At 41.2% G+C, this 24,781-nt stretch overlaps 3 protein-coding genes across 3 annotated transcripts; all 3 read right to left on the bottom strand.

Annotated features, from left to right (window-relative positions):
- Positions 1–112: 112 nt before the first annotated feature.
- Positions 113–8,809, bottom strand: gle1 (GLE1 RNA export mediator). Its single transcript, XM_079221747.1, has 15 exons — positions 8,677–8,809; positions 8,006–8,250; positions 7,423–7,573; positions 6,909–7,057; positions 6,759–6,819; positions 6,227–6,484; positions 4,860–5,082; positions 4,649–4,761; positions 4,132–4,344; positions 3,851–4,041; positions 3,647–3,776; positions 2,188–2,292; positions 1,401–1,483; positions 1,253–1,316; positions 113–875 (listed from the first exon to the last, which is right to left on the bottom strand). The coding sequence occupies exons 1-15, from the start codon at positions 8,773–8,775 to the stop codon at positions 807–809; spliced, it is 2,154 nt and encodes a 717-aa protein (XP_079077873.1). The 5' UTR covers positions 8,776–8,809; the 3' UTR covers positions 113–806.
- Positions 8,810–9,544: 735 nt separating this feature from the next.
- Positions 9,545–18,020, bottom strand: LOC306740003 (outer dense fiber protein 2-like; the record flags this gene model as incomplete). The annotated part of the gene is made up of 17 exons (XM_079222106.1): positions 9,545–9,707; positions 9,793–9,918; positions 10,529–10,691; positions 11,028–11,128; positions 11,449–11,712; positions 12,341–12,451; positions 12,837–12,972; positions 13,394–13,488; positions 13,709–13,900; positions 15,405–15,521; positions 15,853–15,924; positions 16,017–16,091; positions 16,183–16,314; positions 16,434–16,563; positions 16,802–16,941; positions 17,182–17,298; positions 17,922–18,020. The coding sequence occupies 17 exons, from the start codon at positions 18,018–18,020 to the stop codon at positions 9,567–9,569; spliced, it is 2,211 nt and encodes a 736-aa protein (XP_079078232.1). The 3' UTR covers positions 9,545–9,566.
- A 1,456-nt stretch (positions 18,021–19,476) lies between these two features.
- seta (SET nuclear proto-oncogene a) lies at positions 19,477–23,117 on the bottom strand. The gene is made up of 8 exons (XM_079221896.1): positions 22,925–23,117; positions 21,667–21,724; positions 21,289–21,431; positions 21,087–21,190; positions 20,876–20,989; positions 20,575–20,745; positions 20,267–20,398; positions 19,477–20,180 (listed from the first exon to the last, which is right to left on the bottom strand). The coding sequence occupies exons 1-8, from the start codon at positions 22,995–22,997 to the stop codon at positions 20,157–20,159; spliced, it is 819 nt and encodes a 272-aa protein (XP_079078022.1). The 5' UTR covers positions 22,998–23,117; the 3' UTR covers positions 19,477–20,156.
- Between the last annotated feature and the right edge of the window lie 1,664 nt (positions 23,118–24,781).

Genomic DNA, 24,781 nt, shown 5'->3' with positions numbered 1-24,781 from the left:
AATAAAAGACCAACTCATTAATTTTCAACCCTGGTTGGGCTCTGAATAGTCTAATTTTCCAAAAAGGAGGATAACTAATATAAAAGATGACAAACTTCCAGTAAACTGCTGACAAGGTTTTATTTCAGACATTTGGTTTAACGATGATCATTCTGGTAAATAATCCACATATTCACACCTCCACAATTACAGATTTCTGTCTCAACATAACGATCAAATCGTTGTGTGTTTTTGGAAAAACGCCAACTGTTGACTATAATAAATGTCTTATCTGACCCAGAAGTCTTTGTTCCACATGGTGGATTCCTTAAAAACATAAAATAGCCAAAAAAGTTAAGCGCTCAAACAAAATGTAGATTTGAACATCGACTGTTAAAATAAAAACACAAAACTAATTGAGTGATTTTGATAGCGCTTTTCTTTTTTCTATCCCTCCACAAAGTAACTCAACGAGGGAATCTGTTGAAACATTTTAATCCTGAACTTCTTTTGCCCTTGGAGGATTCTGCCTGATCATTTACATCCCAATTTAATTACTGCAATGCCTCGTTTGAAATAAACTGGACACATAAATCATGATGTGTTAGGAAGTACGTTCTGAACTAGGAGAAGCAGAAACAGACGGTGTTGAAGTACTTTTCCATCTTGCTGTAGCCATTAAAAGACATCTCCCGGAGATGTTGAATGTATTTTGAATATATTGCATCCAGAGAAAATCCCATTCCTGCATTATTCAGCTCCATCCAGAGAAAATCCCATTCCTGCATTATTCAGCTCCATCCAACATGGCGGCTCCTCCATCTCCATCACGAGCCCCAGAACATGGAGGTCAGCTGACCTTTGGGCAGACAGATCTGTCGGCTCTGCAGCGACGTCTACGAATGTGGGAAACAAAGACACTTTATAAATGTACATTCTTATTGTAAAAATAAGTCACTTATTACTCATTAAAGTCATTTTTTTACTTATTCTACCTTTTTCTTTATTGCCCACTTGTTTTAAGGAAATAACAAGATTTATTTTGCTTTAACTTATTATTATGAAGTATATGTTTTATATTATGAAGTAATCATTGTTCAGATTGGACATTTTTACTCGTCACAAAAAAAAAAAACACACCGATGTAAATAAAGGCTGAAATAAGCCTTTTATCTTTTATATTAAAAGATGCGTTTTGAGAAGTACTTTTGAAAAAGTCCCTGATTAAAATGTGGAGCGTAGAAGAAGATGAATAAAAATAAAAGTAACGGACATCGAGAAAATGTTTGAGCCTGATGACGGAGCCCATCTGTCCACTGCCGGTCACCGCTTCAATCCTGGAGACACCGAGAGACACACTGAGCACATCGGAGACAAAAACGTGAACAAAAGAAAAGAAAATATTTGAAGTGAGCAAGTACCTCGGGAGGTAGTACTCTTTCAGGAGCAGGATGAGTTTCCAGAACTGGCTCTGATACAGTTTCATCAACGCGTTGCCACAAACCTGAAGGAGACAGACACGGAGACACATTCAACACACAGCTGCTTTCACTGTAATACTCAATGTACTAGTACCACACGGAGGAAATACTCCACTACAAGTACAGGGTTCATACACATGTTGACCAATGACTTTTAACAAAATGTCCATGACCAAACATTTTGTGAAATCTTGATGTAAAGATAAAAAAAGTGAGAAAATGTAGTATTTAAACTAACAATGAGAATTCCAAAGCATACAGTACACCTTAAATGACAAATGAATGAGAGACAATGGTTTGATTAAAAGAATAAACATTTATATAGATGCCTGTATGTATGCCTGCTTATATTTTGAGCGTCTTTCTTTTAAAAGTGTATTAATTATTTAAAACTCAGCGTAAATGAACATATGAATAAAACACATTTCCATGACTTTTCCAAAACTTTTGGGATTTTATTTATCTCAAGGCCTTTTCCAGGCCTGGAAATAACCATTTTAAAAACCCATGACTTTTCCAGGTTTTACATGACCGTAAGAACCCTGCAAGTAAGTCCTGCATGTATTATCAGTTGTACTTCAAGTAATGACTGATCAGGAAAATGTTTTACTTTCTTATCTGAGGTTTCAGGTTTAATATTACTGCGACAAAATGTACCTCTAATATTGTACAGTAAAAAGTACAACGTGTACCTTTGAGACGTAGTATAGTAAAAAGTACGACTTGCCTCCAGAAAGTCGAACAGCAGTGTCGCCGTGATGTCAGCGAGCGGCTCCATGTTGAGCATCTGAGCCAACCAGCGCCAGCCGTTGTTCAGCCCGTGAGGAGCCAGCTGAAAAACAGAGCATCAAAACAGGGTTAGAACGACACTGAAGTAGATTATTTTATTTTTATATATATATATATATATATATATATATATATATATATATATATATATAGAGTTTTCTTTGTATGTATGGATTACTTGGGTTGTTACCAACATCTGGTGAAAATGTCATGTCAATAAGCACCTTTAGAAATATATTTACTGACTTATATAAGTCAGTAAATATGTAGGTGAAGTTCTTACGCCTCCGACAGATGGTCTTGCACTTTGACTGATGATTTTTAAATGTCTTTTATTCATTCCAAAATCAACGTAAGCACTCCATTCAAAATTGACCGCAAAAAACGTAACTTTAGCCGTTAAACGGCGCACTATAGGCCTATATAGGCCTAGACTGCTGGGGGACATCTGAGGATACACTGAGCTCCTCCTCTCCTTCTCTTCCTCTTTCGCTCCTCCTCTCCTCTTCACCTCTTCTTTCTCTCCTTCTGGATAAATGATTGTCTCTTCAATGCATATTACTAACTCTACTTTCTTTTTCCATGGATTCGTGGCTGCCTGGAACCAGGGGGAGGACCGGGGTCTCCCTGCTGATGCAACCATGGCCCTGCTGATGCAACGGGCCTGGAACCGGTCCTGCCTACTGCCATGGCCCTGCTGATGGAACCGGCCTGGAACCAGGGCTGCCAGCTGCCATGGCCCTGCTTTCTCCTCCCACTGCCCCTGGGATGCCCCTCCTCTCTACTTTCTTCTGCTTAATGGATCGTGGCCATCTGGATGACCATGCCTACTACTCATTATATGAATAATTTCTGTCACATTCATTGAATGTGCTGTAACTCTGTTACGTTATTCATTCTGGCCACATGACATCTATTGCTTCTGTCCATCCAGGGAGAGGGATCCTCCTCTGTTGCTCTCCCTCAGGTTTCTTCCCCTTTTTTTCCTTGTGAAAGGGTTTTTACTATCTTTATTGGGGGAGTTTTTCCTGATCCGATGTGAGGTCCCGGGACAGGGATGTCATGTGTACAGATTGTAAAGCCCTCCGAGGCAAACTTGTATTTGTGATGTTGGGCTATATAAAATAAACTGAATTGAAAAATTTAATTGAACTATGCGACTTCCGTTTTAACTCCATATTTCGGCTTCAAAATAAAGGCACTTCATCTCAAAACAGGAAACCAAATACATTTTGCTTACGGCAGACAAAATGTCAGAACACATATTGAGTTACTTACTAAATAAATATATATATATATATATATATATATATATATATATATATATATATATATATATATATATATATATATATATATATATATATAAAAAAAATATTGGGATGGGTGTGTCTTACCCCCTGCTTGGAGCCGTAAGGCCACCTCAGCTGGATGATGGCTGCGTAGAAACGGATCATCCCAGACATCCTCTTCAGGAAAATGTCCTGACCTTCGACCCCAAAGTCGTCCACGCGGTAACCAAGAATCCTGATGATTAAAAAAGGTTTATTCGTGATCAATCAAAGTATTACTAACTAGAGGAGGGGGAGGGGGGGGCTGACCTCTGGTAATCCTCCACCGTCGTGCCGTCCTTCATCGGCGGGTAGTGCGGCACCGCGTACGGACACTTCTTGTGTAGGTGGGCGAGGATGAGCTCGCCCACCCGAGGGTGCAGCTCCCAGACACCGGATGCCACCACGGCGATCGGGAACGCGGCCTCGTGGTGAGACGCCACCTCCTCCTCTGCTTGTTTCTATAGCGGGGTGAGAAAAAAAAATATATATCCATCTACCAACATTTAGTTTTTCTTGGATAAAACATTAAAAAAATAAAAGAAACTCACCACAAACTTCTCGGCCAGCTTGAAGCTGACAAAGTCTAGGCCCTGAGGATGCTGGGAGGTGGACACGTTCACACCCCCTGACACCACCCTGCCTCCCGCCAGCAGCTTTCCGATCCGGTCGAAGATCTCGCGGAGCTGCGATCCGGAGTTGCTGGAGATCTGACTGACGGGGATGCTGGCCGCCTTCTGCAGCTCCAGCTTCAGCTTCTTCGCCTTCAGATCCAGGGAAGAGAAATCAAACAGCAATCAAACCCAGGGAAGAGCAAACAGACCCGGGGAAGAGCAATGAACTAAACAAGGGTTAAACTATTCACTATTCTGAACATCATGACGGGTTATTCAAGGTCAATACGTTGTTGGGTACCGACTTAAATCAGTCCGTTTCAGAGAATTGATGACTCAAGTTCGGGAAAGTTGGTCTCTGGTCAGATTAAATCTTCTTTTTCTTTCTAAAAATGTATTTTTAAAATGTAAAAATGACTGACTATATGAACAACACACACACACACAAACACACCTGGGTGTCTTTAGCGGCGTTCAGCTGCTCGAATGCTTGCGCACAGCGAGCAGCCGACTCCTGCAGCTCCTGGTACCACTTTAGCGTTCCGTCTTCAGCACTGTTCTGCAGACCTGTTGGCGGACGAAGGCTTATAATATAGATACCGGTATTTATATCTTAAATATAGGTATCAATATCTTAAATATAGATAGATTAAATACTCCCTCACCTTTCCTCTTGGCCTTCTCTTTGGCCGACTCCACTGCCTTCTTCTGTGCCTCCTGCTGCGCCTGCAGCACCTGCTGCTTCCGGCACTGCTCCTCCTCTTCCTCATCCCTCTTCTTCTTGTCCTGGGCCTTGGCGACATCCTCCTGCATCATCCGGATCAGCGCCCTCATCTCGTGGAGGGCTCGCTCGGCCACCGTCATGTCATCCACGCTGGGGAACTCTCCCTGGAAGAAAAACATGTATAGATGTATACATGAATTAAATACTTTCCAGATATCTTGTGCATCAGTTAAAATACATTTTCCCAAAAGTCCACCTAACTTATTAAATATCTTTAGAGAAGTTGAGATTGTTCAGGTACTTTCTTTTTAAAGTATAAATACCTTGAGTGGTCAATGGTAGTTTTCTTATACTACCATTTTGTACATGAAACTAGGGCTGGGCGGTATGGCCAAAAATTAATACAGTATTTTGCAAGATTCTGGCGGTTTCGCAGTATTTTTTCCAGAGTAAACACATTCATTCATTGACGCCGAAAAGGACCGCTGGCACCGCTCACTGGCCAATTCGCTTGCAACTGGCCAGCAACCGGTGAACAGCTGTTTGTGTGGCTGTCTTCTGTTCTGTCTCTCCCTGTTTTTTCACCTACATTCCCCTGGGTCCTAAGTCCATCCATGTTCAGCTTCTTATCACCCTCTATGTACCAACGTACATTTACAACAAATACCACACAGTAATCAGCGTTGCATATGTGTCTAGTTGTATTGGTGCATCTCTGGTCTCTCATTGTTCCTCCTGCATCACTCTTTTACGTTTTTTTTTTATATTGCGACGGAGTTTCTTCTTGTTGTGAGAGTGGGCGTGGACCATGACTCCATCTCGAAACACATAAAACAAGTAGCTCCGACCGCTGCGCCCTCAGCGGGCAGTGGTAAACAATATAATTTGCTGCCTGCCGAAGAGCGACAACAGTTGTCACGGCTATGCACTGGTATATGAAAAATTCCTACCGTATGGAAATTTGAAACCGGTATACCGGTTGAACCAGTATACCGCCCAGCCCGACATAAAACGTTAACTTGAATGTTACAAAGACACTTAAACAATTAGTCACTTATTATTATATATTTATCAGCTTCTCAAATGTGAGGATTTGGCGTTTTATGATTTAAATATCTGTGGAGTCTCATGGCTCAAACCTGAGCAGAGAAAACTGTGATGGACTTTTATGAAACGTTTTGGTGATAATATAAAATGCTCTCTTTTAAAAAAGTTTGTTGACAACCCGTCCTAACTGAGAACAATGTTGTTCCTACTGATCCCTGACACGTTGCAATAAACTGAGATCGTCTTATAACTCAGACTGACCTCCGCCGTCTTCCGAACCACCTCCGACAGCTGGGAGCACAGCTGGTTCCCACGGATGCAGTAGGAGCTGAGGCTGGCCGACGAGAGCTCTGTCCTGGTCTGGGTGGACGGCTCCAGCAGCTGGTTAAGCTGCAGAATCTCCTCCTGGATAGTGTTGAGGTTGCGCAGACGCTCACGGCCGTCTGTCTGCCGCTGCCGCTCGTGCTCCGCCTCCCGCAGGCGCTGCTGCTCCGCCTCCCGCAGGCGCAGGTTGAGGATCTGACACCGGGGGATGAAAACGTGTGTTTATATCGCACAAATACAAACAAAAAACATGCCGCCAAAACAGGAGACGCGAGTTCAGGTGGATGTTGCAGAATACAATTGTGTGGCTAATGTCATCATGTGACCGTGGTGGAGTTCCTCTATAGACTAACATGAAGTCATGTGACCGTGGTGGAGTTCCTCTATAGACTAACGTGAAGTCATGTGACCGTGGTGGAGTTCCTCTATAGACTAACGTGAAGTCATGTGACCGTGGTGGAATTCACACCTTCATTCTGTGCCGCTGCTCCTCCTTCAGCTTCTCCTGACGCCCGATGCTCTCTTTGGTTCTACAGGACAGAAAGAGGAAAACCCCGGCACATGAATAACATGCGAGATGCCGCCAAGATGGCGTTCGATCTCGCCTTGATCGTCTTACTCTCTGTCCATCATGTCCCTCATGCTCTGGAACTCCTGCCTCTGCTTCAGCTCCATGAACTCCTCGAAGCGCTTCAGCTGCTCCGACTCAGAGCTCGCCACTGCGGCCACCAGCCTCTCTTGCACCTCCTGCCGCCGCTGGAGCGCCATCTGAGAAAATGGAGGACAAAGAAGGTTTAAAAGAAGCTTCACAAGCAACAAAGTCTAAGAGTCCAACATTATATATGAATCAATATACTGGAACATGAAAGCTTATATAAAAACACAAATAAATCATAAATAACTCAAAAGGAAGAAAAGCTAAACTAGCCATATGGAATGATTAAATAATACATAAATATTCATAAAAACAAGCGTACAATAACTAACTACTTTTGCACGGGGGAAAAGTATTTAAATAGACACCTTTGAAAATATATTTTTGTGTTTATTTGCATTTATTTTCAACATAAACATTCGTACTAATCATCTTCAGGTTATACTTAAGAGCCATCTTAAGAGCCATCGTGTCTGACCTGGGCCTTTTCTCGTTGTTCCTTCTCAAATTTAATGATGCGCCCGGCCGTTTCCATGGCTTTGGGCGACAGCAGGGAAAGGGCCGGTAGTGACGCAGAACTGTGAACTTTGCTGACATCTTCTTCCGGACCTTCATCCTTTACCTCATCACTAGTGGCCTGCAGCCCATTAAGAGAAGAGAAGTGTCAGAAATACAGACAGGGAGGTGAAATAAGAGTTAAAGCTGAGTCACAGAAGTGATAAAACATTTATTTTACAGAAGGAAGCACAACATCCAGTTAAATATTCCCTTGAAAAAAACAAAAACAACATGAGGGTTTTTGACAGTTTTTCCAATCTCAATGGAATTAAAATGTCTGTTTTAGAATAGTAATTCTAACTTTACATTACATTTTAGTTTGCAGTTTACTTTCCTGAAAGCAATCTAGTCGTACAAAAACAAGAATTTGTTTTTCGCAGGGTTTGCTCTCTGAATGAGCTCTGAAAAACTTTGGTAAATCACACACAAGTTACTCTGTGACCTCTTCCTTCACCCAATCAGAAAACCGTGCGCTTCACGTACAGAACCACAGAAAAGGTCACAGGACGGACGGACTTGCCTGCTCGCGCTCGGTGGTCAGCGATGGGGCTGAGGACAGAGTGCAGTGCCTGCCGTTGAGGTCGGAGACGGATCCCGAGGTGGAAAGCGAGGCTGAGTTCTCATCGTAGAGGCCGGGGCTGGAGCCCAGGAAGCAGGACTTCTGCAGGGGAAAAGAGGCGAGGCGCTCCAGTATGACCCCGGACTGAGAAGACAGGCTGAGGTCCTCTGTACAGCCGGCCAAAATATCCTGAAGGAAACGGATGAAAACCTTGAGTTGACTCAGATTCAGGCTTCACTTCAACTGGTTATAATCAACAAAACAAACCCTTCATGCAAAATAACATCCGTTTGTAAAGAAGACTTTCTACAAACTAACAGCATCAAATAAAACATATAGAGGAACGATAGTACACACACACACACACACACACACACACACACACACACACACACACACACACACACACAGTGATAAAACCACGTTGGTTAATGAGCGTCAGTGATGAAGATGACTAGGTTAATTTAACTAATTTAACAGCCTGGACTGGGGGAAACAAACGGTTAAAAGGGGTCACGTATTCGTGTAGTAAGCTATAACCCGGCCTGGCGGACAGGATATATCTCTCTATTAGTTAACGTTATATGATAACCTTCAGTCTCTAAATGAACTCACCTCGCCCCGCTCGGACCAATACGGGTCGAATTTGATTTGTCCCTTCGGAGAGTTCTTTAAAGCCTCTAAAGTTTCCCATCTTGGATTCTCAACCGGCATCTCGACAAAAACAACAAACTACAGCTAGCGTCGGGCTAAGTTTTTGAATAACCGCCGGATGTGGTCACATAAAATACAGTCCGACGAGAAACAGACCGTCGCTTGCCGACGCGATACTTCCGGTTGGACGCGTCACTTACTTATTCAATAAATAACATTTCGTGTCGATTAAAGCTAAAATATGTATGACCCCGGTGGCTCAACCGCGAACACCAAAGTATTACAGTACACACACAATATATATATATATATATATATATATATATATATATATATATATATATATATATATATATACACATACATATACATATATATATATATATATACACATACATATACATATATATACATATACATATATATACACATATATATACATATACATATATATATATATATATATATATATATATATATTTTACATGTAGATTTAATTTAGGCAATATTTCTAATTCAAACAGAAATCAAATATGAGACTGCCTTTCAATATTATTCACAGGAATTCAAACTAGAGCATTTATCATGCGTTTTATTAGAACCACGGAAATACATTTGTCAAAAGGTGAAAGCATTTTTGAATTGACATGAAATATGGAGGATTTGAAAAAAAAAAGCTGAATCAGAATCAAGAGTTATGCAGGAAATTATTTATAAAATAGGATATAAATCAATTTCAGGCAACTATAATGTTGACGTTTTTATTAATGTCATATATAGTATGTCAAAAATAGCAGTCAATAAATGTAATTTAAATCTGCTGCGATGCTTTGGGAATGGAGGAATGCTGGTCAGCTTGTAAGCAAAGAGTCACCAAACACGTATGAGGTTTTGAGAAAGTCAACGTAGTTCTGCAGACTGCGGTTTGTGGAGTCCGACTGCTCCAGCCTGTCCTTCATGTTCTGCAGCTGACTCTGGAAACGACGCTCCATCTGAAGGGAAACAACAGATGAGAACCAAAAGTTTGTGTCCAACATAAAAAAAAAAATTACGAAAAAAACAGACATCACAACGTACCTCCTCCTTGCTTCGCTGGAGCTGACTCTGCTCCGTTTGGGCTCGGCTCAGCTGGCTCTGCAGGTCCAAGGCTTTTGACTGAGACGCTCTCTCTTTGACCAAAACCCTCTGCATGCTGCCGTCCACCTGCAGGAAGGAAAGCCTGTTGAGTTCAAGTTTTCCTCACCACGTATAAAGTAACAAAACAGGCATTTCCTGGGTAAGCTAATTCAATATTATATTTAAGTTTATAGATATATATAGCTTTTAAATACAATTATTTATAATAATTCTACTTTTAGATCTGAGCACTGTAGACGTGTTTTTATTGACTCTTATCGTTGGCACTTCAATCTGCAGTTTGTGGATGAAAGTTGCGATAAAAAGTTATTTGAAGAGCAAAAGAGAATCCTGACTTTTCTTCTCGTGTGTTTGTGTTGAGCTCTCGGGAACCTGAGGAATCCCTCTTGGCTGTGACGTTGTCTGTCATTACTCTTATATTAACCGCTTCGCCCAATACCAGCTCAGCCAGCCAGCTGGCCAGCAATTTGCCTTCAGTATCCACATTTTTACTTCTGCAAAACTCTCACTAAAACGTCAGAAAAGCAATAATTTCAATAATAATTTTTTAACTGCACTGAAGAACTAGAAGCAGCACATACTGTAGGCGAGGAGTCCAAATGTGTGTAAAGCATCAAACACTAAAGTTGTCATGTGACATCACGGTAAAAGAAATGACTGAACAGAAAGTCCCAACCTGTCTCTGTGCGTCGTCCAGAGCTTGCTGCAGCTGTCTGGACACGACACTGCATTCGCGCGTCTTCTCCTCCAGCTGCTGCTGGACGCTGCGGATCATGGCCTCCTTCGATGGGAGAGCCTGAGATATCCCTTTGTTTTCCACCCTCATATCCTCCAGCCTCCTGCAACAAACAACACAAACAACTACAGCTGCAGTTTGGACAAATATATAGAAACTGTGTTTTGTGTTCATTGTAGCCTCGAAATGTGTATATTGTAATTCAAAGATAGTTTCCTTTGGGCTTCACCGACAAAATGTCACTCAAAGAGACACGTAGCAACCAGGAAGAGACACAAAACAACTACAAAGAGACTCAAAACAACTACGAAGAGACTAAAAGCACCGACAAAGAGACACAAAACAACAAAAAGAGGCTAAACAACGAAGTAGTCCGTGTCATGCTCCTGTAGGAAGAGGTGCACTGACCTTCTGTATCAGTGTCTCTCTGTGTCTGTACCTCTCTAAGTTGTGTATTTTCTCCATTAGAACATTGTTTTCCTCCTGCAGCAGCAGGTTCCTCTGCTGAAACGTCTCCAGCTGAGTGCCTTGCTGTTCCACCTGTGAAGGAACACATTCGCCATCGGTTATGATAGAAATCCAATAACAATGAGCGGTAAACAGTTTCAGTGGACGAACATTAACGTAGAGGAGTCGCATAAAGCGATTAAGTTCACCATCAACCAAGTTCCAAAAACGGTTGTCTCCATTAGTCACTCATAAACAAAGAAGAGACAAATATAGAAGTTTCCCTTTAAAAAGCTCTATAACTCTCCAGATCCTGTGACTTTAGTTTAAAACCTTTGATTTCAACAAACCAACAAAGTAATGATTGTGATTGCTTCTATTTGCTTCCCCTCCCAACTTCAAAAGCTAAGTACCTTGTGTCTGACTTCGCTGAGGGCCGCGTTGTGCTCCACGCTCCTCCTCTCGTGGGCGTCGGCCTCCTGTTGGGCGCCTTGGAGCTGCTGCTCCGCCCTCCTCAGCCGGTCGGGCAGGGCCTCCAGCTCCCGGAGCCGACCCAGCAGCTCCCACCTCACCTGCTCCGCCTCCCTCTGCAGGGTCACCTTCGCCTCCCGCGCCTCCTCCTGCGTCACCTCCAGCTTCAGGCAGTGCTCCTCCGACTCCAGACGGACCTGCCGGACCTTGGCAGAGGAGAGTGACATCACGACCAACACAGCAAACACTCTGTGAGATTAGATCTTTGTGGGTTTTTTGTGTGTGTGATTTGTTTTCAAACCTCCCAGGGAGTGTTTGCAGAAACCAGTTTGTCTTTACATCCACTTTGCAAACACACAGTAGTGGAAGAAGTATTCAGATACTTTACTGCAGTAGAAGTACTAATACCACACTGTAAAAATATATACTCCACAACAAGGAAAAGCCCTGCATCAAGTAAAAGCATGGAAAAAAAAAAATCTAAAGCGTACTTATGTAAAAGTATATTTGTAATATCACACAATGCACTTTAAATACTGTCAAGTATAATTATTGATGGTGCAGTAACATTTTCTCTGACTGTTTTAATAGCATAGCTGATGTTTCTGGATTAATATTATTGCTACATTAATGTGTGTGTTGCATTTTAAATGTAATATCCATCAATGCATCGTGTTCTATAAGAACATCAGATGTTCCAAAGAGCTTTTTAAAGAGTTTATTATCCAAAGAAGTGGGAGAATTTTCTCCAACAAATAAAGGAAATCACAAACCTTCACATCCGGAGAAAGGAGGTTTGACCTGAAGAACTGTCTTCTGAGAGTGTGACTGTACCTTCTTCTTGTATTTCTCTGCCAGGCTTTCGTGCTTTTTGATTGACGATTTCAGCCGACGAGCTTCAGACTGCAGATCGCAGAGCTTCTCGGAGGAGGACGTCAGCTGACCCTGAAGATGATGTAGGTTTTTAGAGAAATGACACAGAAACACACTTCCTTTGGAGATCAAATAAGATGTAAGAATATTTTCTGTCATACTTTTGTTTAAAATGTTTACTTAAGAGCTGCAAAATAAATCCAACAAACCAAATGAACACACATAAACACTCAACGATCATAATGTAGAGTAGACAACACTGCACTTTGATATAACAAATGTCCATGAAAAGGAACTACGGTACTGACACATCTTTATCAATTCATTTACAAGACTTTTCCATGACTTTGAGGCACATTATTTAAGCATATAATCTCTGAAACTCCTGTGCCTACATACCACATTTTGTGGAATCGGTTTGAACGTTTTTTTTTTTTTTTTTTTTTTAAAAAGATACCCTGAGTCTTTGGTTGTCCAGCTTTGTGGAGGTGTTTTCAGTGCTGAGGTGATGAAGATGATCCCGGAGCTCCTCCATCTCAGCGTGACTCCTCCCCTCCGCTGAATGAAGCTGAGAGTTCAGCTCGGTCACCTGACTGTGACGAAAGCAGCAACGTAAAGCTTGAGTTATGCCATCGGCACAGTCCCTACAACTATATGTTTTCCACATTAGTAAAAATATAGCTTCATGTCACTTCTCTAGGCTGTTACACTGCAAACTTTTCAAATGGGATATCTTCGAAAATATGTTTTTTTTCTGACACTCTTGATACATTATATTCTGAAATGACTAAGTAAGTTACAGTATTTAAGAATTGGAACCATATTTTTATAACGTCTGACTTTTTAAAAACAAGGTAATTATAAATACATACATTTTCTCTCAAATAGATAAAAAACTGACGCAGATGCAGCATTATAAATAATAAATAAAAAGTGAATATAATAAATAAGTGAAAATGTAAATGTGAAAATATTTTTGGGCTTTATACATCGTGATGTTTTACGTTTACTCACAGCTTGAGAGCAGAAATGTCCTCCTCCAGCTTCCCTCTAGAGTGGCGGAGGCACCAGTCGCTGGATGTGGACAGAGTCTGAGCCAACTTGGACTCCTTGAACAAAGAAGACAATGTTCTCATCATTATTTAGCCTGTCACATTATTTCACAGCTGGAATATGCTTATAATTTGGAGAAAGTGGATGAGACTTCTGAACATGCAGGATCTGTGGATCGTACCCAAAGAACCGGCACTCTGAATAAAAGGACAAATCTCTGCCCATCACACACATCAGACATTGTGATGTGGACCTGAATTACTTCTAAACACCGACCGTCTCCTGCAGTTTTGCCGCGAGCTGCCTGGTGGACTCTTGGGCTTGCTCGGCCTGCTGGGTCAGCAGGGCCAGCGCCTCCTGGTTGTGCCGCCCCTCCTCCTCTTCCTCCCTCCGCTGCCTCAGAGCCTGCAGCTCCTCCTGCAGAGCCTGCAGCTCCTCCTGCTGCTGCTCGTGGCTCTGCTGCATCTTCTGCTCCACACATCCGGTTTCAAAGGTGGAATGGAACCAAGTACACATTTAAGGTACTGGAGTATTTTTTTTTTCATGCCACTTTCTGTACTTCTACTCTACTACATTTCAGTGGTAAAGATTCTACTTTACTATGAAAACACAAAAAAAACATACAAAGAGCTTCTAAAATATGATTTATTATACATTTTATATAAGTTTATATAAATACAACTGAAACAATTAGTCAATACCCTTTTTAATTAATTAAGCAAGTTATAGTTTAAGTCTTTTTTCCTGCAAAGATAACAAAATAATTTATGTTTTCAGCCGAACAAGTGTGAGATTAGCTGCTTTTCCTTTTAATTACTTGAAAAATTATGAATTTCATTCAGTTTATTTTTACTTTTAATACATTTTCCTGACTAATACATACTTTCAATTAAGAAATAGGTTCAACGCAGGAATTGTACTGTGTGGTAAAACTTTTAAAGATAAAAAAGTCCATTATTTGCTGCTTTAACACCGGTTTCAGACGGGCCACATCCTGAAAGACCAGGTAACACGCGATATGAGCAAACAATAGCAAGAAGATTTTATTATTTCATTAATCAGTTGGTGCAATCCTGCTGCATAGAACATGAAAATAATGATGTATCTTTTAGTTCCCTATAACCGTCACTTTGCCAATATATTGCTTCATATGCTACTTCCAGGATTAATAATAATAATAATGAATCGCTTATTAGTCCCACAGTGGGGAAATGTATTCTCTGCATTTTACCCCAGGGGAGCAACTGGGTCTTGATCCCCAGTGTCTTGATCAAGGACACTTCAACATGCAAACTAAGGGGAGACCAGGGATTGAACCGGCTACATTGTGGTTTCAAGACGACCACTGAGCTGCAGCCACCCATTAGCAATGAAGTGTCGATGCAAGTAGTTAATTTAGTAATGCAAACGGTGGATAATGCAGCAAGAGTTGTTTGAGAACGCTTTGACAATTTTTTTGACTACAGCTACTGTACTTACTGTTTTTTTGCACATTCCTGCACAAAACTGAGCAGCATCATTTAAAAAAAAAAAAATGAATGCACATATTTTCTCATAATATCTTTATTGTCAATCTTTACGATTATATTTATGTTTCTTGACTGTTGCATTACTTGCTTTTATCTTTTATTTTCTCTTAATATGTTTTTTCGTTATGCACCAAAACATCAAGGCGAATTCCTCATTTGTGTAAACCTGCTTCTGATCTGCTGCAGCGGTTTCAGAGCCGGTTTCAGAGACAGGAAATGAGTGTTTTTTCTAATCAGAGGCAATGTGAAAGTATAAAATACGTCATTATATGTAACATCTCTACAGTATTACCATGCTGGCTGCTGATTTGGTAACACTGACTGGTCGTGTAGTGAAGCTGGAATGTGTCTCCTTCTAACCCCGACAGCAGCACCCGATGGAAACGACCGGTCAACGTCTGACAGCTCAAGCGTGCATTTTATCGTATTTTACGTTTACAGACCTGAAACTGAGCCGCCAGATGGACTTTTTCTGCTTCTGTTCTGTTCAGCTCAGATTCCAGATGGCCGCGGGTCGACTGCAGGACTCTTGAAAGCTCCTCCGTCGTCTTCACGTTGTCCTGCCATGAAAGAGAGTTTTTCTATTTGTGAACACCTGAACCTGGAAAGTGATGTTTGGAGGAAAATGTAATGTTTTAGTCAATGGAGTCTTGTGGCTTTGAAGAGAATATAGATAACGGCTTCAGCTCCCCGTCAGAGAGACCTGTCTGACAGCGAGCACAGCAGCACATTTCTCTGCTCCATCTACTGCAGTAAAACACTGACTCTGAGAAGAACCTCACTGTGACAGATATCAACCTTTTTCCACGACAGAATACAACCCTGTGTACATGTTTTTCGTGAACCGGTGCAGCAGCAGCATCAGCACTCATCTGACGGTAAGTTTCAAACCTTTTCAAAGTCCAAATGCAGAGCAAGCTTCGAGGCCTCCTTCTCTTTGCTGGTGAGTTTAGCCGAGAGTCGCTGGAAGAGGAAAAGAAAAACAAGAAGCGTCTCCTCAGATGTCCAGTGGCTGATGATAACGGGCCTCATGTGACCAGGCAATAATTACTTACAATGTTCTCTGCTTCACTGTCAGTACATCTCTTCTTTAGGGCGTCTTTCTGTTCCGACCACACAAAAGAGTCTCTCTGAGGACACACAACACAGCATGCAAATCACAGTCAGGAGAGAATTATTGACATTTGATTCTCCTTGATTTGTTCCTTCTGCCTCCTGTACCTCATATTCACTCCACTCTCTGAGAAGCTCTCGAAGGCTCTGATTCGTGTTGTCAAACATCTCAATCTTCTCCAGCAGCAACTCCTGCTGCCGTCCCAGTGACGCTGCATGCAACTTTGACAGCCGCTTGTCCTGAAAAAAAAACAGAAAACGAAGCTTAATAAAAACAGGATCATGGGCAGCAAAAGAAGCCCTCCTCCATTCATTCATCCATCCATTCATTCATCCATCCATTCCACCTCCAGATTTACCATAGCAAGTCTGTCAATGATTTCCTTCAGGGCTGTCAGCTGATTGGCTACTGCTACACCGTCGATTTCTGTTTCTACGAGCGCCCTCAGAAGCACATCTGTCTCTCTGTGTTGACCTCGAGAATGCGACCTGGAAGCAAATAAGATACGATATGATTAGGTAAGATATGATAAGATACTGTACAATACAATAAGATGTGATACAATATGTCTACTTTAAATGTCTACTAAAAGCTTCTGTCTAATGTCTACAAAATGTCCTTAGAAATAAAAAGTACTGAACTATTATTTGTTTTCAACACTATTAATTGTGTGTGTTTCCTTTGAATATGAGAGATCAGCGTAATGCTGTATTTTGAGACTCTTACTTCTGTAGATGGCGCATGCTCTCTTGCTCTCTGAGGAGGACACTGAGGTTTTTGGACACTGCAGCAAGCTCTTCTTCCCGCTCCTCGTCATCGCGTTGACGTCCGACTCCACTTTCTGATCGACGCTCCGCTCTGCTTCTCTGATCACAAAACACAAACAAACAGAACTCAAATGCGAAATATGTGACAGGGCTGTGAAATAATCAATACATATCTGCAGAATCTGCAATCAAACCAGGGGGGCAGACAATATTTTTGTTAAAAAGAAAAGGATATATTCAGTGCAAATTCTCTCCAATTGTGTTCTTTTTCCAGCATATATATTATTATTTATCTCTAGCTGAAAGCCTTGCAGTGAGACATAAAAACTGTTGAAAGACCTGAAACTTGTACGAGTCCACGTCTCTTCTGCAGGAGAGTCTTCCTGGAGGAATCCACGGCGTCCGCACCTTTGGCCTCCCTCCATCTCCCCTCACCTGGGCATCTTTTGTCCTATTCTGCAATCAAAAACATATAAAACTGGATAATGAAGTGACCATTTAGTCTGCTTAGTGAAATTAAAACTTACTATAAAGAAACTAACAAACCAGTAAGGTGATTTCCAGTGGTGGAAAGTAGCAACGAAAATATTATCATGTTTGTACCTAATATAAAGTATTTTCATTTACTGTCACTCTATACTTCTACTCCACTACAACTCGGAGAGAAATACTGTATTTGCTATAGCACTATATTAAATAACGTTGGCTACTTTGCAGATTCGTAATAATAATAAACAAATTAATGTAATTATATATTAAGATAAAACTGTATTGATCTCACAATCTACTCGGCAGAATATATAAACTAAAACAATTAGCTACATTTGTACCTGCAATATTAAAAGTGACACTTTTTCATCAATATTTTATTGACTTTGAACTTTAACGCAAGTATAAATTTGAAGGCAGAACTTAATTTATTAAGATATTGCTTATATTTGAGTACAACATCTGAGTACTTCTTCCACCACTGTGATGTTCACACATTGGCTACAAAACAAAAAATAAAGCACCGTTAGAGACCTTTTTTGTTCAAACGTTAAACATTAATTCCAGTTTAATAAACTAGTCACAGTAACCTGCGGGGTCCTGCTGGGACTCCTCCTCATGTGTAGGTGCACAGGGGTCGTCTCCGGTACGTGCACGTGAACCGGCGAAGGTGAATCCCGGGTTTTCATTCTTCGGAGACGTTACAACAAACAAACTAACACTTAAAAAGCTAAAATGTCGTTCATTGTGCCCCGCGCTACTAGTCGGCTCCACGCTTCCGGAATAAATCTCTGCGGAGCGGACGATTGTTCGGATCGACGCCTCTGATTGGCTCGTTTGCAATACCCCCCTCTGTGATTGGCGGAGAGGCTAGTTGACGAGTGGCGTTGCCCGTGGTAACCACTGAAAGTAACGGATGTTTAAACTGACCGTTAAAACGCACGTTAAACGGTCGGTATTATAATTATGATTCCATTTTAAAACAACTTATTTAATATCTAAATCAACTACGAACACTTGTTTGTACTTTCCTCTTTCTTACTAAAAATAAATAAATACAAAAAATTACAAGGAGCACAATAAGACCTGTATGAAACCCACAATCGTGGACACCACATCAAAACATTGTAAACAGTATAAAAGCAGGTAACGTACAACTGAAATGTATTTGTATAAGGGGAAATCATTATTTGACCGTTATGTGACTGTAAAGTAAAATATGCGCAGTTGTAATTTATTTCTAGAGTCGTAAATGATCGTTGACCTCACTTCCGGTTTTTGGCGCTCACTTCCGGCCTTTGGTTCGCTGCCTGCAGGGTTTTCGAGAACCCACTTTACTGGATCCCTGAAAGCTAAAAAAATAATTCACCATTTTGTGCCCTTTTGGCAACGCATGTGGCAATGTAACCCTTAATAGACGATGGTAGATTGTGTTTAATATACTATAACAAAGACTAGTCTATTATGGAGGATAATTTAAGTCACTAATGTATACAAAAACATGTACTCCGACTAGATCTAGTGCCTAATTTCTGCCACAATCAGGATTTTAAATTATTTTCGGAACAAGTAAACTGCACTTAATCAAAGAAAAGATTAAGTTATGTACACTTGTGTACATAACTTACCTTGGTTGTAATAGACTAAGCAGTAAGACTAGCAGTCTCAATTAGGGAGTAAATAACTTTTGGTCAAGTCAAATAAAGTTTTTTTTAATCCTTTAAATTATGCATACTTAAGTCAAATAAAGTTTTTTTTAATCCTTTAAATTATGCATACTTAAGTCAATGTATGTTAAATGTTGGTCTTAATTCAGTTCAACTTCAAGTCAAGTAAAATGTGAATACATACATTGCAATATTTGGGAGGAAGTTATGCACACCAAGGTATTTAAAATATATGTTTTCACCTCCCACTCCAGAATCTATACGTTTTATAATTTGGTGCCCGTTTAGAAACTTACGTCACCTTTCCACTCTAAAGACTCCCACACGTGTAAACACAGTAAGTTTTATTATTGTAACAAAGCAAGTTTTACACCTCAAATTTAAAACAGTTTATTTTCCCACCCACCCCCACCAGAAAATGAAAAGGTGATTAAATGCAACTTCTATGAGACAACGGTTCTTATTTTACCCATGAAGCAGAAGGGGCCAAAATTTACAAGCTTGTTTTTTTTTTCCATTTTTGTTCTTTATTAAAAATGTCATTTCAAATCTCATGGATATCTGTAAAACAATACAATGAAAAAAAAAATGTCCCATAGAAATGGTGTCAAAATAACCACTCTCCTCAATAACCAACATACCCACCCCCTTCCCCTAAACATTACAAGTCAAAAGGAATGAGTTGGTACTCGTTAACCACATAGGGGAAAGAAAACAAAAAAAAGTTTCTTTCAAGGGATCAACATCCCAACTGGAAAAAAATTAAATGGGGATAAAGAAATTGAGGTTAGCTAGCACTGGGTCACTACACCATGGCTTTAAGTCATTCAACCACAAACTTTAACAGGAGGAATTCTGTGTGACTCATCTTTAAATTCTAGTCAGGATGCCGTGCAGATTCTATTTGTTTTAATTATCATTATTGAGATGACTTTTGGGATGGTACTCACAATTCAGGGCAAAGGGCCATTGGCCAAGGATGAGACTAAAGAAGAACATAACATGGCACCAACAAGGTGAAGAGGCTTCAGAATGGAAAATGAAGCACACAGATTTATATATAAAAAAAAAAAACAATTTAAAACCTTTGCTCCCAAACATGAGTGGAAAAACCAAACAGGGAATAGAAGGTTTAGGGTCTGAGCAGATGATATTATTCTAGTCGTCTTCTCCCTCGTCATCCTGAAAGAACAAGATATCAGAAAGTCAGTGACCACTGAAGACGAGCTTCTCTTACAGACATCCGTACAACTCCAACATCACTTCACCTCTCCATCTTCTCCATCGTCCTCTTCGTCGTCCTCTCCATCTTCGTCTCCCTCCTCGTCTATGTCCTCCAGACCCTCTTCGTCTTCGTCATCATCCTCACCTTCACCCTCTTCGTCGTCCATATCAGGAACCTTAAGAGATTAAGAAATAGTTGTTAGCCCCTTTTATTGTTTCTTCTTTAAGTTATTTCACACGTAAAAAAGTTCGTAATGCATTTTATCGGAAAATGAAAACATAAGGCTAAAAGTTGAATGCGTGTTGTCGAAAAGTTTCAGCCGAGGACACATTAACTTGATGACGAACGTACCAGGTAGTACTGCAGGGGGTTTGGCCAGATGTCGTCCTTGATGACCTCTCCAAGCTCGTCAGCACCGGCGTCGGCGTGATCGGTGAACCAGGTGAAGAAGCTCTCTGGCTCTTCATGTTGCCTCTTCCTCCCTGCTTTGTTCTGTGTCTGGCTAGAGCGCTTGGTCAGGTCCTACAAAAAAATTAATATACGATCGTCAGTTGTTGGAAACCTTCAAATCACCATCAATAATCAGGTGACAGGCAAAAAGAGGAGCTTCCAAGTTTAACAGACGGAAAAAACAACTAAAAGCTACAGGTACCTTTCCTGATTTCCATTTGATTTCTGTCGACTTTGAAGACGGGTCTCCGCTCTCGTTCAAATGGAACTCTTTGGAAAGTAGTTTGTTTTCAAAGTATGGATTTTCATCGAAATACTAGGGGAGAAAAAAAAAATGACAATAGTAAGAACAAAAGAAACACCTTGTACCTCCATGTTTTGTGTATATGTGCACGCATCTTTATAATACTTACAAAATCTATTCTGTAGCCTGACTTGATGTCTTCAAACTCGGTCACCTCCACTCGGCTCAGGTAATGAAGTGCTTCTTCATCTTCCTCTCCCAGTAGGGCAGATACTGTGAGGGGGAATATTATACAGACCAGACTTTAGTCACTGAACAAATTACTAAAACTTTGGATTGTGGCAATAAAAAGCTTTTGTGGAATCGCTCACCTTGTGGATGGTTGACAAACGTGGTGACCCAGAAGTTGGGGATTTTGGCGATCAGTTCTGACCTCTTCTGAAAGAACGGTTGACGGAGTTTGTTGTATTTCTGTTCTACTTTGAGGATCTCCTCACTGGCTTGCTCATTCAACCTAAATAAAAATAAAATAAGAAACCAAACCCAAATTAAATCTCCGAGTACATTTAGTTAGGTACAGGGAAATTAAACAGTGGGATTCTGCAGATTTTCCTGGTAAAGACAGATGTATGTATCTAGTTAACAAGTTAGTTTCTCTTGGTTTTAAAATGTGTAGCAACCATCTCTTTTGAGTTTTCTGACAGCCAGAAAATCAACACTACATCCACAAATTCTAATACCATTTTTACCTGTCAATTTCATTTTGAACTTCATCGATGTGTTCAATAGCTTCTTGCTGCTCTTTCTCTGTGGGAGGGGGGAGATAATACAAATGAGTTACAACATATGCACAACTTAATGGTCAAGACGGGTACTTAAATAAAAACATGAATGTTATTATATTGAGTTACTCTCTAAGAAGCAGTGGTCCAGTGCTTTTATTGTGACGGGAAAACGGAAGGAGAAATGTTCTGAGAGTGTTTGTAAAGTAGTCATGTTATGAGTTATTATTTTAGTACTATTAACCCTCAGCTACATTATTATCAATAAAAAAAGTGTGCATTAACTCGTGCCAGCATGGAAAACGACGCGTCTTTAAAACATAAAGTACATTTTTCATCATTGCGAGTTGCTTTTTGACCAGAAATGAAATGTATTGCAACAGCGTAACGAGACGAGGGATGTTTTGCCAATTTTGTTCTCTTCAAGTGCCAGGTTATAGGGGGACTGATTAAAACCGGGGTCCCCCTCACCCCCCGGAGGGTTCAGGCAACAGGAGAGTCCAATGGCTGCGGCTCTCGCGGCTTAGACGCTCCGCTTCCTGCCGGCTGCTGCCGCCGAGGCCGCGTGGTTTAAATGTGGAACAGAGTAACGTGCGAGTAGCCCATCCACCCCCCACATTTAAACTGTCAAAACTGTGCTTGTGTGGCGGAGCCTCACTACTTGTTGTGTAAATATAATAACGGCCTCATTGTTCCGATTGAAGAGTTAGTGGATTTTGTGGTTTTGAGCAGTAAATGAGCATAACGTCACTACAACAACAACATTAGCTCGGCTAGCTGCTAAAGCACGGAGTAAACTGCTAAAAGCCCCGGTTATACAACACCAAAACCCCAATATATGTATACATTTGTCGGTTAAATGTACTTTAACAATGAAACACGGAGCAAATGCTCCTCCAGCATTTTCAAACGGGCCACCAAAGGGACCACGCTTGATGATGCTAAGCTAACGTGGCCTCTGAACAACAGCGGGCACGCTAACAAACGCGCTAGCTAGCTAGCGTTATGGAAACGTGAACACGCGCGCGAGAGGACACACACATTTGGGGTTCGCGCGACAAACCGTTGGGGCTCGAGCACAAAGAGGGACTGGGGTGCAAAGAACATAGGAACACAAACGGTCATTTATAAGCAGTATTACAGCGCGTGGCAGTGCGGGTGATGTGAGAAGAAGAAGAAAGTGAAAATGGCGGTGAACAGGGGAGGCCGCCATTCCGTTTCTTACCGGAGGTTTCGTCCGCTCCGTCATGGTTCGAGTTCAGCTCCTTTTTACTCACTTTTGCCGCCGAGGCCGACATGTTTTAATTTCCGACTTACAAAAGACGTCTGAGGGGAAAAATCCGCGAAACAGGAGAATTTTGTTTTCGGCGTAAAGTTCACCAGCGCGCGCGGAAGAGCCAACAACGTGCTGCGTTCCACACAATGTAGCTGCCGATGCGCGAGCGAGGGAAGTCACAGCAACCGCCGCTCACGCGCTCCTTTCATTTAGAACGCGCCTCGCCGAACGGAGGGAGACGCGAGCTCCGCCTCTCAAAATAGGTCTCGCTGCTACGCGATCATTTGACGATTTTACTCCTTTTAGACATCACACTCGAGATGAGCTGAACCTCGAATTAGTGCGCGTGTTTATTTAACATGCCATTTTTTAAATAAATAAATTACCACACAAAAAAAATACTTTTAATTCAGGGCCGTCGTAGGTTGGACCGACTCGCACTTGCGCACTTAAAAAAAAAAAGGAACGGCTGAATGTCAGTGTACGAGGAACCTCATTCTGCCCGTTTAGTCACATGGTGTCACAATAAACAGCACGTTTTTATTTGAGGCTATATGTCCAATAGTTTGCATATTACTTCTTTTAAATTTGCACTGTGAGCCGGTACAATTTTCAGATACTTGTACTTTAGTATTTTATGCTACTTTATTATTATCCATTTATCTGAATGTTTCACATTGCCGATTTAGATTATTAAAACAACATATTGACTACTAAATTATTATTAAAGATTAAGCTGAGAAGATTCATCAAAGATCACAACAGAAGAATAGACACAAATATAAATACAAACATATATGAATAATAGAATAACACTTATTAAGTGTAAAATAAATAATACTGACACCAGTGCAAAATTTAACACAATAGCAATAATAGTAAGGTGAATAATTAAAACAAAAATAGAAAAATTAAAACACAACAACTATATAAAACATTTTTTTTATAGATAAATAAAATAGAAAAGTAATATTGAGCGTGATATCTGGCAGTATATAAAGTGATTAAAACACCTTTACCAGCTACATTAGTGCATCATAAACCTATTAATCTCAAAATAGCCATTTTCATGAGTACTTTTGTATATGTTTATGCTTTCTACTTGTACTTTTCAACGCAGAACTACTAACGTTTTATTAATGTCTCCCACCCCTTCTCGTCACAGCAGGTTAAACACTCCATGCAGGCCGGACTCCTCTTCGTCCCGAAGAGAGCAGCAGCAGCTCTGTGTTTGTCCTGGTCGGGCACGGCGCAGGAAACATGTGGTCATGAAGCGGCCAATGCCGAGTCCAGAGCAGGCAGATCGGCAGCAGCAGTGCTGGCAGCGGAGTCCCCCCACCCTCCTGCAGAAAGAAACCCCCTCTAAAAGAGAGCGAAAGAGAGGGGAGGGGGGGGGGGGGGGGGGATTCGGTTACAGAGCAGAGAAGGATGAGGATGCAGAGGGAAGGGTATGTTGAAGAGGAGGCTGCACAGAGGCATACAAACAAACAGGAGGACAGCCTGAGTGATCCAGGTCTCAAGATGTAGCAGCCGCATCATCAGGACAGAGACAGAGCGTGTGAGTGTGCATGGTGTGCGTGTGTGTGTGTGTGTGTGTGCGTGCGTGTGTGTGTGGGCCATGAACGCACCATAACATCAGGGGGACTTGTGTTTCAAGGATATAGTGAAGGTGGAGAGGTGCAACCCCCTCCGCCTCCACGGAGGATGACAAATTAGTCCCTATATAGCAAAAGGAGCGAGAGCATCACCCAGAGGTTAGTGAAGTGCAAAATCATCCCAGTCTGATGCATCTCTTCTTTGCTCACT

The sequence above is a fragment of the Taurulus bubalis genome (genome assembly GCF_910589615.1).
Source record: "Taurulus bubalis genome assembly, chromosome: 8".
Taxonomy (NCBI): Eukaryota; Metazoa; Chordata; class Actinopteri; order Perciformes; family Cottidae; genus Taurulus; species Taurulus bubalis.
The sequence above is the reverse complement of the archived record's forward strand: the minus strand, read 5'-3'. Positions and strand labels throughout refer to the sequence as shown.